Raw genomic sequence first — 18,763 nt, forward strand, 5'->3', positions numbered from 1 at the left:
AAAATTGCACTTCGTCATTGTCATGACTTCATATATATGAACTAACATGCTGTTACTGAATTTGCAGCATTCATTTCCTGTATCATCTAATTTTATTGTAATTATTATTTTCGATTTTTTGATGATCTGAAATACAGAGTATTGTTTTATACACATTACGTCATTTGAAACAGTTTGTTGTATTGGACTCTAATTTTACAATAACAAAAAAAAAAATGATAGCACGTACAAAAACTCGTTCGACCTTACAAAAAGTTACTGTGTCAGACAGTGCATTTCTATTTTACGTAAGACAAAAATAATAAAATTGGTACAGAAATTGCATTTCAATAAAATACTGTGATTATTTTTCAAATACAAGTATTTTATTGGCACAAAAACAATTACAATGGCAAAGGCGCAATGAATATACAGGAACATTATGTGTTAAATTTATACAATAACTGTACAGAAGTACAAAAAAACCCAACAACACTTGTTATCTATAAGTGTCGGGTCAAAAAAAATTATATATATATATATATATATATATATATATATATATAACACCTTTTTATCAACATATACAACCTCGTATATAGATGCACCACAGCAATAATGCGAAGAAGGAATGTTTTCTTTTTATAAATACATACATTTCATAAACAAAATTAATCCTAAAGGAGGTTCGCGGGTTTACCCTATAAAAATTTCAAGAAAAAACATATCCTGAAAATCTGTCCAAAATTTTTTTTATTTTTTTTTTGGTTTTACAGTTAAATTCATTATATAATTTTTTTTATCAGTTTTGCCAACGCTATTCATGCGATAGCCCTGAAACTTGGTATCGTTTTTTGTGCTTGTTTGACACGTTTCCGATAAGAACATAAGCACATTTATCTTAATTTATTCAAGATAGAGTCATTTTGAGAAATTGTAAATAACTTTAAAGGGACTTTGACACGATTTGAGCTCAAAATTCTAAATTTTATTTTTCCATTTTTAATGTTTAGAATGGATAAAATGGGCACTAGTATTTTCAATGCTTTGTCAAAATTTGAAAGTCAGATATTGAGTTATAAGCAAGATACAGAGTTGCGAATTCTTTGTTTTGTAAACAAAGTTCGAGCCTTGTTATTGTTTACATATGCATTTTATTGGTATACGTTTCAATCAAATGTTGCTTCTTCTATTGATAATATATTTTATAACTAAACACATTGAATAGGTTTGCCTTGTTAACATTATTTGTAAACAAATATAAGACCCGAGCTTTGTTTACATAACAATGAGTTCTTACCTTTGTATCTCCATTATAACTTAAATTCTAACATTCAAATTTTTGTCAATAATTCAAAATGTGCAAGTAAACCATTTTATATATTAAAAATTAAAATTTTGTTCTAAAATCGTGTCTAGGTCCATTTAAACAATTTAAACATTTCTATGCTGAAAGAAAAGGTGATTTACAATGTTTTGTTGAAAATTTATATGTGTTCTCGCTAGATTTTTTGCTATTTTTTGTTTTATTGCAAAATTTGCAAATGGGGAAGAACTCAATTTTCATAATTGAGTTATATGGCAATAAAATATAAACAATGCGGATGCATTTGAGCATGTGCAACAGTGCCTAAAACCATTTATACATATCAACCACCCTTGTACATGTATATGCTTATTTAAACATACTATATGATTGTTATTTTATTCTTATTGTTTACGTATTAAAATTACAATTAGCTCCTTGCATAAAATAATTATTTAATGTCTGTTTTAAAAATTAGATTTCTTTTTAGCTCACTTGAACCAAAGGATAAAGTGAGCTTTTCTGATCACCCGTCGTCCGTCTGTCTGTAAACTTTTCACATTTCTCACTTCTTTTCTAAAACCACTAGTCCAAATTTAACCAAACATGATACAAAGCATCTTTGAGTAAAGGAAATTCTAAAATGGTTGTATAAAGGGCTATTTACCCTTTTTAAAAGCGAGATAATTTCGAAAAACCATGAGCAATGGGTGTGCGTCTTTAAAAATCTCCTTCTCATGAGCCACAGTACCAGATATGCCAATATTTACAAAAAAAGTTTGTGTTTATAGTGAAGATTCTAAATTATGGAAATCGCGACCCCCAGAACAAACCTGGGGCCCCAGGCAGGCTTCAAATCTTAACATTGAAATGCATAAGAAAAATGTTTAAAAAATTTCTTCTCAAGAAGCACTGCACCAGAAATGCGAATATTTACACAAAGGCTTGTATATAAGTGAAGATTATATGTATAATTATAAAAATGGTTACCCTCGGACCAAAACTGGGGCCCCAGGCGGGGTTCAAAGTTTAACATTGAAATGCATAGGAAAAATGTTTAAAAATCTAGCTAGCTTTTTATTAAAAACCACTACACCAGGAATGCTAATATTTACACAAAGACTTTTATATACAGTGAAGATTCTAAACTATAAAAATCGTAACTCCGTACGAAAACTGGGGTCCATGGTGTGGTACAAAGTTTAACATATATAACGAAATGTTTAAAAATATTCCAACCAAGAAGTACAATGCAACAGTTTAGGATATGCGTACATCCTTGGATATTGTAGATTCTAAACTGTTTTAAAAATCTTCTTCTCGAGAACTACACCCCTGCGAATGTTATTGTCATTTAAGGTGGTATGGGACATCTGTCGATATTAATGTGGATTAAAGTACTATGTAATTGAAAAACTTTCACCGGTTTAGAATTTTCCAATTTTACGTTATTTCACCAAAAAATAGCTTTTAAAAATATTTGAAAAGGTAAAAATTGTAAAAACCCCAGCGGGATTCGAACTCATGACTTACAGGTTCGTAGTAAACCCTCTAACCCACTGCGATACGGAGTTAGGTGACCATTTTGGGAAAGAAACTACTTATATAATTACACTTTATTTTATTGTTTATTTCGATAAACAATACGTCACAAAATGGAAACGTCCCATACCACCTTAAATTTTAGACCACGTGGTTTAATTTGACCCTTTCAGTTTCGCAGTAAAAATCGCGCCTCGTGTTTATAGTCTATTTCATAGAATTTATGTACTTGTAGTCAAATATAAAACCTAAAGGTCAATAGATTTTAAACTTTATCATCATTAATTGGTGGATAAAATGTGTCTAGTAATAAATGTGACAATACAAAAAATAGTTTTTGTCTGCTGTTGCGACAACTAACATGCTTAGTGGAGATCTCCCCTGAGGATTGATTTTCGATCCGCGCCTGACCTAGTAATAGCATCAATAGTGAAACAGACTATACTACTAGTATTTTATGCAGAATGTTCCTTGAAGATGGCTCAATATACTAAAGTTTTATGCAAAACAGACAACCATTATTTTTTTTAAAACATGGTATCGCTCACTACAAGCAGGCACGTAGCATCGTTTTTGATAGTGGGGGGGGGGGGGGATTTTGAGTTTTCCAAAATCTTCAAAATCCTAATCCCTAATCCGGGGGGGGGGGGGGGGGGCTGGCGTATTTTGTAACTTCAATTTCACTTCTCATTTCCTTATTATCATATCATTTTTTTTTACATACTCCCAAAAAAGTGGGGGGGGGGGGGCAACTCAATGATAATTCAATTTTTTATATGTAAATTAATTTTAGAAAATTTGTTGCTGCGAGAAAAAGTGGGGGGGAGGGGGGCAGGCCCCCCCCCCCCGCGATGCTACGTGCCTAACAAGCATCAAACATGGCTATGATTTTATTAAGCAACCCAATGTTTATATTTTCTCTAAACGTGGTTGAATTCAAACGATAACTTTGTTCTGATTATCGTTTAATATAAATAACCGCTAGATGGTGAATTAAGACATGCATCTTAAAAGATTTTCATGTTTTAACAAAAAGTAGGATTTGATATGAAAAACGACCAGTACTTGCGCATTTTGAGAATATTATCCGAACAATTATACTTCCGCTCGAAACTTCACAAGAACAGAACAAATCTAGGTGAAGCATCGTGAACTTTAATTCGAGCACCTCTGGATTTTTGACATACTTAGCAACGATAAAGAAAACATTCTGAACACATTAGCAGGGATGATCTACGATGCTTCAATTTGTCAGACTGCTATGTAAGCATTCTCAAATGTTGTAGATTCTAACTCATAAAATCTGTGACCCTCGATCTAACACAGGAGCCCCAAAAGAGGTTCAAATTTTAACATGGAAATATAGAAGGAAAATGTTTTAAAAAAAATTTTCTGGAGAACTTCAATTTGTGAGATTGGAAGCATCCTTAAATAATGTACATTTTAAATTAATAAAGCTGTGATCATGGGACTAATGCTGGGGCTCCAAGAGGGGTTCAAGGTTTAACAGAAATATATATGGAAAATGTTGAAAAATCTTCATCTCGAGAACTACAATGCCACAGTTTGTGAGATTACTTTGCAAGGATTCTCCGATAGTGTAGATTCTAAATTTTTAAGGCCATCTATAGACCCTTGAACAATACTGGGGTCCCAGGAAGGGGTTCAAAGGTTAAAATAGAAATAGCATATGCCACAAACTAGAATGTTACAAGGAACTGTTGTTCAGGTGAGCGATGTGGCCCATCCTTTTTTTTTTTGGTTAAACACACTATTGCATACTATTCTATTGCTTTAATGATGGTTGAAATTTGTTTTATGTTTAAATTTTCATTTTAATAATTGATACCTTATTTATATACACGTAGTTTAAAATATAGTCATGCAAGTATACAATCTACATTATGTTTTAATAAAAATATCATGATTTGTGAATAAAAATAGAAGAAATTGTGATATTGGCACATTTTCTTCATTGTTTCTCCCAGTCTCTTAGTGAGATACAAAATATAGGAGTACTTTTAAATCATATTAAGGCCATCTTTTCTTAAGCAGTTCTGTTCTGATATATATACATGTATATATAACTAAGTTGAAAACATCTAAAGTAAAAATGAAATCTAAAATAGTATTGATTTAGAACTGAATTTATTTTCAATAATCATTTGAAAAAACCATACAACTGATTTTTTTGTGTGAATGCAAAAATGCAAATGTCTGTAATTTGCCTAGGAGATAAATAAATCATAATTTTTTTTAGTTCTATAATATAAATAAAAATTTAAACATTTGTTCCTGCAACCTTTTTATCAACTTTCAACCTCCCCAAAGATAAATTACATGCATACATGCACCAGAGCAAAAATGCGAAGAAGGAATGTTTTCTTTATATAAATACATACATTTCGTAAACAAAATTAATCCTAAAGGTGGGTCGCGGGTTTACCCTATAAAAACAGAAGTGGGAAATCTTGGGATGTCTCCATTATGACATCATATTAAATGAATGTGCACAAGACGACCACTCAACTTTTCTAAATTGCGTACAAAATATGATGACAAAGCAAACCCGCAACCTACCTTAAACACATGTTCCCACAACCTAAATATACCCAAAATCTAAAAATTTTGAAAAATACTAGTATGCAAGTTGTGTTGATCAAGAGGTTCACAAGTCACAACTAAAATTATAACCTGTATAAATGTGATCAACCATACGGTTTACGTGTAGGATTTTCACTAGTTGAGGATTACAATACTCTTCCTTGAAATAAAGATCAGATTACTCCACTTTACCAACCCTATTCTTAACAAAACTTGTGTACAGAATTTCATACGGTTTTGAACTGGTTTTTAAATAGATGAAACAGTGATTGAAATGACATTAACAGATCAATAGACTAAAGAAGAATGAGATCACATAAACATCAACGCATCAATTTGTATGTATGCATACATCAGTTATTTTCAGTTGATGATATCTCTGTATTATAATCATATGTACAAAACAATTGTATTATTAGTACTCAAGCACCACAATTCATATGTATTTGACTACCATACATACTATATCAAATCTGTATCAAATAAAGGTATTCAAAACGTCCTCAATTTCTTACTATTACAAGTAAATCATGCTACAGATACTGGTTCATATACTACTTATATTTAATCCCTGAAATCAGAAATATATCATAAATAAAACAACAAAAGCAAATTACTACATTCTGTTTCGGAGAAATGAATTCAGAAGTACTTGTACCGGTACATGTAAAGTGATATTTTCTCATATTGAACATTTTGTAGGCAACATGGCTCAGCTTACTTGCAGTGACTAAATATGAACTACAAGTATTCTGGAAAACTGATGAAGTTTAATCAGTTGTTCAAATAAAATGAAATATACTTGTACATGATATTAATATCAGACATTCCTAAAAATGTCTTTCTAAAAAAAACCAATCAAATTGAGCAACTGAAAATTGGACCATGATATAACTACACAGAGCAAAACTAGCAAGAAAAAAATAGGAAATCCTTTACTGAGACATGGACATGAAAATGGAAATACATTCTAAAAAGAAAAAATCTATCTAAATATATCTGCGACTAAATAATCTAATTATTGCACCATTATCTTACAATTCTGTCTTGTCTTTCTCTGAGGCTGGGTCTAAGTAAGGTTCATCAATCTTATCTAGATTGCCATGCCAGTGATTATAAGCTAACAGTGCGACATTTTTCCCTGCAATGGAACTCATTTCCATGGCAGATGCTGCCAGTTCTATACCATTCACATAATACAACTGGTCATGCAGCACAAAGGGAGGTAAATCTTCCCCCACAGTAGAATACTCGGGGTAAGCCATGAAAGTGGCCATTCGTATGTCTTTCTTTGAGGTAAACATTTGTTTGACATCATCCTCACTTGGTGGCGTATTGGAGAAAAATTTATAAACATCAGTAGGGTTTCCAAAGACATCAGCTTTTTTGTCCTGGGAATTGACTAGAATTGAATCGTTACATGTTAGTATACTATTTGGCAAGTCATCAGCGTTATCAACTCCAAAATACTTGGGATCTGGAACTCCTTCTACAAAAGTAGCTGTCACTTTATGAAATTGCTGAGGAAAATTCTCAATGGAGCTGGGGAAATCTTCAAAATCAATCTCTGACACTTCATCGTGTAATGGTGTAGCGACAATGACAATGTCATAGTCTTTGAATTGCTCTTTCTTTTCTGCATCAAAGAATCCAACTCTATAATTCTTGCCCTGGTACTGTAGAAGTTGTACTGACACCACTGTCCCTTGGATTACCTGAACCTGGGCTTCAGACACCAGTTTCTCGGGCACCTGTTTGTTACCCCCCTTGACAGCCCACAGTCCTGGTTGCACTCCTGCTATAGAAACAGCTCCTGCAGAAATGAATAAAATTCTATACTTCATACATGTACAAGCAGTTAAATGTAATTATCTTCAACTCTACTGGGCTGAGAAAAAAAAGAATAGTGACTTTTCCCATCATTTCATTTTCACCTGTGTCTGGACGGAGAGTACTGGTACTAAACAGGTAACCTGACACAATATGATTTTCAAAACATAGATACTGCTTTTACAATTAAATTCTGGAAACCTGCATCGAGAGATGAATATATAGAACTCTGCGTATAATGTCAGCTGCCTGATAATTCAAGCAAAATACAACAAATCTAAGTGTACACTTGTGTATAGAATACATGTATAGTGTTATTGAAGAGATCTGTCTATATTGCGTATGCTCAAACTCAAGCTGAATTAAACAAAATAATTTGGAAAAAAAATCCAGGCGATTAAATACATGTAATTTAAACTATTCTTATTAGGCTTCAATTAAGTGGAAAAATAGTTACTACCTGGTGGAATCGATCAAGTAACCACAAAATCAAAAAGACCTCCGCGTTACCACTAGGCCACGCATCTAACACTTTCAATGCATGTCTTTTAAATTTAGATCGCTATATACATGATTGTATTAGAAAAGTCACTAATTGAAATATTTCTCTAATTTTCAGTTCGAAGACCACATTAAACCAAAATTAATTCAATGTAAACGTGTACTACAATACCCATAGACAGGGTTGTCTCTAAAAATTGAAGTAGATGGAAGAAATAGAAAAGTAGAAGGGGGGTCTAGGGGTCTTGCTTATAGCTACATTGTGTTGAAATGCAATAATAGCTGGGTAATTAAGGCATTATAAGGCGGGGGAATTCCCCGCCTCCCGGGTCTTAAAGACAACCCTGCATGATAGAATGTAATTTAAATCGGATGTCTTTGGTTTAAAGTGGTTCAAACAGTCAAATATACCATTTTTTTCCCCGCATGCTGACTTTTTTCTGATACTGTATATCCCTAACAAAACCTGATTATTTTATAGATGTCGTGTAAGATAATTAAGACTCTTTTAGCATGATGATTGTGTAATTTGCGTTTCTTTGAATATATTTTAACTAAATATTGTTTGCAAAAGCTCTACATTTTAGGCCATATCGTATATAAAGTGCGCTATACCTCTTTTCCAAGATATTAAAGGATTTGAGATATCAAAGTAAATATACATGAGGAAAAAAATGATAGGGACCGTAAATTCCCTTTGAGCTTTGACTTATCAAGAGTATTCAAGATGTGGATCATGTTTAACATACTGAAGATGAAGATCAGATGTTTAAGATCCAATGTACTTCATCTTCTTTCTGAAAATTAGCATTCATATCTTTTTCCCATGATGAAAAAAAATTCTAAAATACTGACCTACAAAACCTGGAATGTCTGTATTTTGACCATAATTTGTCCTTAAGGCTCCCATTACCATTTCGTCGATGAATGTATCCCCAAATCCGGAAGTTTTCATGACAAATTTTATGGAATTCTTCATGTACGAGATGAAAGACGGGTCCATGGCTCCAATCAGATCAGGGACAGTTGTGTAAGCATGTCCGGCACTCTGAATATCATAAATTCTGTACAAAGAACAACAAAACAGATCTTTTAATGAGTAAAATATTCCCTTTAGTTGTGTAAAAAGTGGAATATAAAATTTTGCAGTAAGGCCATATAAATTTTTTTTTATATTCTTCATCTCGTCTGACCCTCTGAAAATGGCCCGCCCCATTGTATTTTAAATTTTTTTAAAAATCGTGTGGGAAAAAATTAAGAGGAAAAAACTGGGCTCGGTATACAAAAAAGTCACAACATTTAAAATTGCTGCTTGACATGTGGATTATCATTTGATTCCAGTCATGTTGTTATCATAAGGATACAAATGTCTACATGCATCAACAGTTAAGTTAAAATAAAAATGGAATTAAAAGATCACAAATTGGTTTGTGTACTCATATAAGCTTTAACAATTAAAAAACAGAGCAGTTATTATTTCATGAACATGCACAATGAAATAAATATTTTTTAACAGATAAAAAATTAAATCCGTCTACCCGCCCCATATTTCGCGCAAATCTGGATGAGAATTTAAATATCAATTTTCTGTGGCCTAATAACAATTTTATTGTTCATAATACTAATGAAAAATAAAATTGATCTTATCATGTGTGCTTTTTTGCCTTGCAAAACATCATCAAAACTTACCTCATGAATTTAGATAACAATTTTTCATTGATCCAGGAGTCAATGTTGTAGATGTCCATACCGTACCTCCAGAAAAGCTTGGCCATGGTGACCACACTGTATTTACTACTGCTGATCCTCATAGAGCTTCCATCAAAGATCCCAAAGGACCCTCCGCCAACATCTAATTGTTCCAGACCTGTTTGGAAACCAATGTTATCAGAAAAATGATGAATTTTGAACACTTCAAACACATTACACAATTAATAGTAAACTTGATACCATGGAAATATATACTAGTATATGATAAAGGATCCAAATTTGTGTCAATTATGTGTGCACCCTGAAACCACAAATTAATGTTCTAAAGTATATAAATCAAACAATATTAAATGATAATTTATTTTACAAAATAGCAATTCCACTAAATATCATTTAGATTTTTAAGACATATTTAGATAAACAATGAAAATTTCACTCTCAAAATTTCATAGCAGAAAAAAAAATAATCATTTTTTTGTTTAATTCGACCATTCTTCAATCAATTTCAATTGTATAGCCTATATAATACCTACAAATACTGGTGAGAATTTTACCTAATAGCTTGGTGAAATTGACCATGTACATATTTTTGGGGTGGATCAGGGTTCCTCCAGCCTCTATCTGATTGTCGCCTATCTTTATGGTGGTGAGTCTCCCTCCCACCTGCCTCTTCTCAAAGATGTCAATCTTAGCCTCTTTACCAAATAACTGCCTCAGGAAATAAGCAGTAGATGTTCCCCCAATTCCTCCTCCCACAATACCTGCATTAAAGAATTATTACCATAAATACTGGTAATATTTCATTTAATTCATATACATGTATTTACACAAGTACACGTACAGGTAATTAGCATTTGTAGAATTTTATTTAAATTTCAACATCCTGATGTTTAGCATTATACAGGAATACACTTTTTGGATTATGACCCCCAAAAAATCTTCCTTTCTTGGTCCATAGTTTCACGACTTGCCATATCAACTTTACCTACTAAAGGTAAGCATTCCCTTTAGCTATTTGGTTGTGTAATTAATCATCTGCATACACAGTAAAAGGTTCTCGTTTTCTACACAGCCTAGTATTTAGTGATTTAGCATTCTAGGGATCTAATCAACACTGAAAGCAAATCTAATAATAAACCTAATTCATTGTGGTGTGAATTGACTGGTGAACTATTTCATTCATTCATTTCACTGTTCAAAGTTTGATATACATTTACCATATATTTCAATGCCAAAAGGTATGTAATACTACATACAATACCATAAAATTATCTCAATTTAAAATGCATCAATTTCACAATTCCAATTTTCTTTAAAAACCATTTTCTTGAAATTAAGAAAAATTACATCACAATCTTTCTAAAATGTAATATTGAGACAATGTCAGACTTAACTTTACATATATGTTAACATATTAACTAATTAATGTGATTTCAACTTTAAGATGCTTGTGAATTTACAACAAGTTTGGGGCACTTATGTAACATATTTTGGGATGATTATTATATATATATTAGATAGAATGTTCTATCATTAACATGACAAACGTACAACTTGGTTTAACAATACCTATAGACTTTATCCCCTATACTCATTTCGTAGCAAATGAAAAAAAAAATATCGCATTGTATCTCGATCGCCTAAATTTTCAGATGATTGGCTCTATAAATACCTACATTGTCACTCTTTTATAGTCCCATTTTACCACATTCATTGTATTTGCAACGAAATCACTACCCCGTTTAACATCACATTTGAAAGTTCAATGTTTGCGGTTGCCATGATAGTGAAAAAATCTGTGAAATTCCGAGTGTGATTTCTGGCAAAATGGCAGGCAAATTCAATCATAGAAATATTGTTATACAAAATGTACCATAATGCCTTGGTATGACTTATTCAATTGATATTTTGTGGACTTAACTACATATACCGGTATACATATATATTTTCTGACAAAAAGGTTTGTTAGGTATTTTTATGTGTAGCAGATCTGCTTCACGGCTGCTATGTTGTGAGTATATGGGAGGAATTCTTACTGTGACTTGAGCGTAGCCTGCAACGTCATGGTAATTAAAATTATATATAACATATCAATATGGTCAATTAATATGACATAACAGTTTTACAATGAAGGCATAAAAACAGGTTGGGCACAGTTACCCTAATGAGGAATGATTAGGCTAAACGGAACTATTCCTCTTTTCAGGATTAAAAACATTCCTACAAATGCGTGATTTCCGCTCACATCTTGTCTCCTTTAAACTGAAGAATAAGTGCAAAAATATTTTTACATTTCATTAACAACAAGCATCCACTTACAATGAGTATGCCTAAAACTTTGACATTTACAGCTGCTTTCCAGTAAAATCCATGAGTAACAAACTAAATCTATTCAGCAGATTTCTTACAGTAGCCTCTATTGATATTAATGTGATTATTCTGTATACATGTAAAGTCCTACATAGAATTATTCATTTCAATTTTTTTTTCATTTTTTATTGAAATAATTGACAATAATTTCTTCTAATCATTATTTTTTTTCTAAATAAACGTATAGTTTTATATCATTCCTTTTTTTTTTTCATGATAGTTAACAATATGCATATGTGTTAAAATCATTGCTGGTACAAACTTCCGTAGTTTTCATTATATTCCCAAGATCAAAATATTAAATCCAAAATAACAATTTCTCTATTTATTTTTCAATTTCTGTTGCAAGATCAAGTGGTATCAACTGATTAAAAACAAACTCTATAATGTTGGTTGTTTTAGGCAGAAAAAGCATATACTTGTTTCCTATCATATCGCAGGTTGTAAGGTATCACAGTATTTCTGTTTATGTATAGTAGCATGGGCTGAAATTGACATTTGACGTCGGGATATTTTTAGACATAGTAAACAGAGGCACGCTGAACACCACTGAGGTATATAATAGAGGAAACTCCAAATAACATTAGTTTCTGGAAATATTTCTGTATTTATAAGATTTTTCGACAAAATGATTTTAATAACACATTAACTACTGCGATATCATAGGGCTGGCTCATACTCTCAATGGAAAAATTCACAATCAATGCAAGACTGCTTGCGACTTCCACAAGTTCAAAATCGTCTTATTTACGTTTGCAGTTTGGAGGAGTAATGCTTTAGGCCATGATGGTCAGTTTTGTAAAGTACTTTTGCACCACATTGCATTTCTTATTTGTTTTTTTAATTTAAGTGAGATTTTTTTTTAAAATGGCAAATTTAGCATTTGTGGGAGTTTTTTTGTTTGTTACTGAAAAGTGGAATAATTCAGAATAATAACGTAATCATTCCTCATTACGAAAACTGTGTCCAACCTGATCATGCTGATTAAAAGAAATATGCAGGTAGTCTTGTAGCCCAGAAGAGATTTAAAATGAAACCAAGTGAAGTAATATCCTTGAAAATCCCTGTGAATATAAAGTGTTTTCAGGTCAAAATCAAACCTTTATTTTTCACAAGCAATATTTTAGTAACAGCTGTTTCTAAACATCTGTTTCTTTTCTTAATGTTTCGCTTTATAATATAGTAACAAACGATATTTACTGTTTCAAAAAAGCAAGACACATTTAAAAAAAAAACTTCTTTACCAATTGATGGATGTTCTTTTGTCTCCTCAGATAATGCATTTGGCAGAAAACATGCCAGAAAAAAAAGTATCGAAGTCCACATTGCTTTACCAGAAGCTGACATATTGGCCGGTGTACATATTTTAGTTTCAGTTTTCAGTTTAATATAGAAGTTTCGTAGCATGAAGATTTTTGCTTGTGAAATAAAAAAGAAAAGAAACGGAAATGGTGTTGTTTAAATATACAATAAACGACTGTAAAAATTAAAAAAAATTCGTTTGTTTTGCGAGCACGAAAAGTACGAAACAATGTAGAGGGGGATTGTGTAAATGTAGGTCATCGGATCATGTAACGTTAGGACTACGGAAGCATATTAGTGCCAAATTATAATTTGTTCCTTCAAAATCCAGCTGTAAAGTTGAAATTTCTAACTTTTGTCTTGGAATTTTCAACTCTAAACTTGGAATTTCCAACTTTAAAGTTGATTTTTCCAACTTAAATTAAATTAAATTAAATTTTAAATTAAAATTAGCAACTGTAAAGTTTTTACCAATTTTAAACGAATTTCTTTTAATACATGTCAGTGATGTTTATTAACGCCATGTAGATACAAATTCTAAGGCTTTATTTTGATCCTAATTTCTTTAAGTCAATCGCAACTTCTCGGGCCTTTCCGGCAAGCTCGGAAAAACACCTCGAATGTATTACCTAGGCGTCCATGACAACCCCCCTTTTTGTAAAACTTGATATAAATAGAACACATTTTACGATCTGTTGAGATGTGAGCTATACTTCATTAAAGTAAACGATATACACTAAACTATAACACAGAAGCGACATACAAGACTGTCTAGCCGATATTTATTTTAATGGGAAGCTACTCCATTTTGTATAAAATTCTAACATCCGGTGATGTTAATACATTCGAGGTGTTTTTCCGAGCTTGCAGGAAAGGCCCGAGAAGTTGCGATTGTTCTTTAAGTTTGATACTTTTTAATCCTGCATTTAATTAACGACACCATCTTGTTTTACATATTAATTAAGATAACATATATTTATTTGATTCAAAATTATCTTGATATTTGATATCTGATACTGTATCCATTTAAACGTTTTAATCTTTAATATTTATGTAAAAACTTTTAGTTCAGACATATACAACTGAAGGTTTTTGCACAGTTTGCCTGTAATATAATGTATACTTTAAACTTGGAATTTTAAAGAAAAAAAATAACGATGTAGAACTAAAACGCTTGGACCATATCATTCCAAATCGGCTGGGTCAGCATCAGGGGCAGGTGCATCGGCTGGGTCATCATCAGGGGCAGGTGCATCGGCTGGGTCATCATCAGGGGCAGGTGCATCGGCTGGGTCAGCATCAGGGGCAGGTGCATCGGCTGGGTCAGCATCAGGGACAGGTGCATCAGCTGCGGGTGCATCAGCTGGGTTTGGCCAATACCGATCCTCGCATGGTCTGCAGAACCAGTGGATTTCCTCCCTCCCGTGTTTTGCAGCATTATACTGCTGAAATGTTATTCCTGAAAATAGATTGTAATGATATGATAAGAATAATGTCAAGAAACGCAAAACTTTGAATACATGTCATATTTTGTGTTTCTTGACTTTGATACATGATAAACAAAATAGATTGTAATGATATAATAAGAATAACGTCAAGAAACGCAAAACTTTGAATACATGTCATATTTTGTGTTTCTTGACTTTGATACATGATAAACAAAATAGATTGTAGTGATATGATAAGAATAACGTCAAGAAACGCAAAACTTTGAATACATGTCATATTTTGTGTTTCTTGACTTTGATACATGATAAACAAAATAGATTGTAGTGATATGATAAGAATAATGTCAATACAAAACAAACAAAATATAAATTCTAAATTTTAAGATAATTGGATTTTTAAGATAATAATTACTAATTACTACATTGTATGTGACGCATACGCCAATAAATTATTACTATATATAAAATTAAAATATAAATTTTAAGATAATTGGATATTTAAGATAATGATAATTACTAAACATTTTTTTTTACATGTAACAATGCAATACATTGTATGTAATGTATACGGGTCATTATCAAAATATGCAGCCTTTTGCGTCAGTGTCAATTTCAAGGGGGAAAAATAATGTTCTGGGGAATATATACAGTACCATTGGATTTTAGAAACTTAAACCTATATTGTTGAACAAATAAATTGACAATTTTAGTGCTTAAAGTATAAAAAAAATATTATTATCATTGAGATTTCAGTGAATTTATGTTGTCATTAAATTTTTCCAACGTCTTTAACCTACAATATCTTCAATAATATTGATGTTTTATTCCAAAAATCAACGTTAATTTTCAAAACAACATTCATATATTAATTTCTGCTATGCTAGACTAAACTTTATGTCCATCATTTTAAAAGAATTATTTTATTTTATTTAAGAATTTTTTCCTATACTAAATGCCTGTTACACCACTGACAAAATTTTCACAGTTTATTATATTTTAGTCTAATTATCAACTAAATGGTAGATTCCAATGTTTGCAAATTTTTAGATGTTATACTTCATTGTTTGTTAAATGTGTTTTTTGCAATCAAAGTAATTTTTTCAGCAATAATTTTCTCATGTTTTACATTTTTCAAAAGTCTGCATATTTTGATAATGACCCATACGCCAATAAACTATTACTACATATAAAATTATACATTAATTTAAGACAATCTGGATTCTTATGGCGTTGTTTACAACATCGGTAAATTATTAAGGACAACTTAAGACAGTCTGGATACTCAAGATATATATTTTATGGCGTTATGTACAACATCGATTTGATATCGGACTTATAGCTTAAGATGCATATTTCTCATTCACAAACCAATGTACTGTTGGCATATTTTAGCAAACAAACAACATGATATGTCCAATACAAAATATGATCAATTCAATCTGGTTGTTTTTAAACAAATGGTACTTGAAAAAATCCACCTTTTTTGAGAATGACCCATCATGTACAACATCGGTAAATTATTGAGGACAATTTAAGACAATCTGGATATGTGAATTATACTATATACATTGTAAGTGTACTTATAAAATTAGTAACTGGGCTCACAAGTTTTGCATCAAGAAACTCGATTTATTACCTACTTGCATACAAAACATTGTACCATATACAAGAGCTCGGAATTCTCTAATGAATAAGCTATTGACATTACGTTATGTACACATAATAGATGAACATTTACTGTTATGGGGGGGATGATTCTTTGACAAATACTCAAAACGCTGAAATTTTCCAAGACGGTACAAATTTTTTTGAGTGAATGTTGTCGCTCTTCAAAAAATGTCTGAATTTATAAGGTGATATTATATATCATTGTTTATTCATGTATATTTATGTGTATTCATATCTAACGTTATCACTGGCAATATCTATAAAATTTCATTATTAGGGGAAGACTATCAAAGTTATTTAGAACTTGTGTCTTATCCATTTGATTTAATCAATAAAATATGTTCAATTCAATTCAGGAATTTTTGACTCCCATTTTAAAGACTTGAAATGAGGGAGAGTTGCTTTTAAACTTTCACTACAATCAATAAATAGGCTAGATAAATGGATAAAATAAATAAGTGAATTTTTTTAATACAACTTTTCCTACAATTAAAGTTCTCTATGTTAATTTTTTTTTATACCTATCCTATCGATTTATCAAGGAATTTTAGTCAAATATAAATATAGTATATTATTAATATGTAACTGTATTTAATTAGAACATAACATAAGACAGTGGATTTATTGTGGATTTAACACTTTATAAGTTTATACTTGTACTAGTATCTTGGGGGGGGGGGGGTGGGGGGGGGGGGGGGTAAGTAATAAATCCTACACAAATAATTTTGATTTACTTTTATATTTCTTACATACCAGTATTGCATAGGCGGTGCTGCCAACCTTCACAAGCATCACAGCTCACAGCATGTTGTTTAGGTCTTACTTCTCTGCCACATGAGATGCACGGGGGGTTGACCTCTGCCATGGTTGACAGTAGTTTGATACAGTTTCATGTTCCATCTCCGTATATATCTCATTTAGAGATCAAAGGATTGTGTTATGTAAATTCTTCAAAGATAGAATAGGTGATAATCATCTGCTGAGCTTCTGAATGACCCAATTAAAGTCTCAAATTCTTTAATTGTTTAAAAAAACACCAAGCGAATCATTATAAAAACAAGAAGACGGTTATCGACAATTTACGGCAATAAAATCTAACAATTATACCAATTACGTCTTTTTTTGATGAATGAAAAACATAGAATATACGAATAATTAATATAAGTTAACAAGTTTTAAGTTAAAGGTAAATAAAATAACTTATAATATACTTTATTTATAAACAAGGAGCGAACGAGGTTTAAGGCGAACGAGAATTTGGGCGAACGGTAATTAGAGCGAACGGACGTAGGGCGAACGGACTAAGGCGAACATGTAGATAGGGCGAACGCACCCGATACCATTCCAAATAGCTTGCCTGCGTTTATCTACGAAAGACGAATAGGGCCACATAATTGTTTTCTCTCTCGTAATTACGTGAAAAGAATTCGTTATTACAATTAAATTATCTCGTTTTTACGAGAAAAGATCTCGTTATTACGAGTTACGAGTTATTTATCTCGTTATTTCGAGTTAATTATCTCGTTATTACGAGAAAAGATATCGTAAAATATTACGAGTTATTTATCTCGGTATTACGAGAAAATATCTCGTAATTACGAGAAAATATCTCGTAATTACGAGAATAGTTCTTGATATTATGTGTTAATCACCTCATAATTAAGAGAAAATATCTCGTTATAATAAAACAAATAGTAGTTGATATTTGATTTATTATTGTGAAAAAATACATATATTATATAAGTGCTCCTCGTTCATCAGATCTAGACATCGAAGTCGATTGGTTCACTCTTTCAGTCTATTTTATATTCTTTCCAGAAAAGTTAGTTTAATTTTGATTATTTCTAAATAACAACCACATGTGCTTGAGGACAGGACCGACCCCCCTCCCCCTCCTCCACCCCCAGGTATCTAGACACCAAGGACTTTACTAATTTTTTCCGGATATCCCCACTGTATATAAATGTTGTATTTATATACAGAGGGGATGAAACTCCTTTATATTTTTTTTTATATTTTTAAATCTTAAAAAGAAGTCTATAGCTGCGCAGTTCGACCAGGGACGTATATACTTAGTATATACGTCCCTGGTTCGACAGCTGTTCTGAGTGATCAAAAAGGCATTGTCCTGTTCTTGTATGCAAACTTTTATAACAAAATGACATATGTAGGACTTCATATTTATTGCTTTCATATCTTTTGGCAACATTTTTGGCCAGTTTCGGGCGGAAACAAGCCAGTCCAAGAAAAGTTTATATTCTTATCCTCAAATGTACAAGATGGCCGCATATCCCCCTTAACTGAGCAAGCGGATGCATTTTGAACAAACCATAAGAATCTGCGCTCGGCCCAACGGTCATAACGTTTACATATAAAGCTGACGTTAATTTTATATAAATATTTATCTTAAAATATCGCAATAGGTATCGTTATAAATAATACAGATATAAATCGGCGCGAAACGTCTCAGCGCGAAAGGTCTTTAGGAGCGAATCGTCTCGGT

The 18,763-nt window shown here is 31.8% G+C and overlaps 2 protein-coding genes across 2 annotated transcripts; both read right to left on the minus strand.

Moving 5' to 3' along the window:
* Positions 1 to 4,958: 4,958 nt before the first annotated feature.
* Positions 4,959 to 13,240, minus strand: LOC105323619 (prenylcysteine oxidase 1). Its single transcript, XM_011422790.4, has 5 exons — positions 13,087 to 13,240; positions 10,027 to 10,233; positions 9,452 to 9,629; positions 8,618 to 8,826; positions 4,959 to 7,244 (listed from the first exon to the last, which is right to left on the minus strand). Exons 1-5 carry the CDS (start codon positions 13,187 to 13,189, stop codon positions 6,466 to 6,468), a joined length of 1,476 nt encoding a protein of 491 aa, XP_011421092.3. The 5' UTR covers positions 13,190 to 13,240; the 3' UTR covers positions 4,959 to 6,465.
* A 1,088-nt stretch (positions 13,241 to 14,328) lies between these two features.
* Positions 14,329 to 17,602, minus strand: LOC136275587 (tropomyosin-1, isoforms 33/34-like). Its single transcript, XM_066085176.1, has 2 exons — positions 17,014 to 17,602; positions 14,329 to 14,603 (listed from the first exon to the last, which is right to left on the minus strand). The coding sequence occupies exons 1-2, from the start codon at positions 17,123 to 17,125 to the stop codon at positions 14,329 to 14,331; spliced, it is 387 nt and encodes a 128-aa protein (XP_065941248.1). The 5' UTR covers positions 17,126 to 17,602.
* Between the last annotated feature and the right edge of the window lie 1,161 nt (positions 17,603 to 18,763).

This window comes from Magallana gigas, chromosome 5, assembly GCF_963853765.1.
Source record: "Magallana gigas chromosome 5, xbMagGiga1.1, whole genome shotgun sequence".
Lineage (NCBI taxonomy): Eukaryota > Metazoa > Mollusca > Bivalvia > Ostreida > Ostreidae > Magallana > Magallana gigas.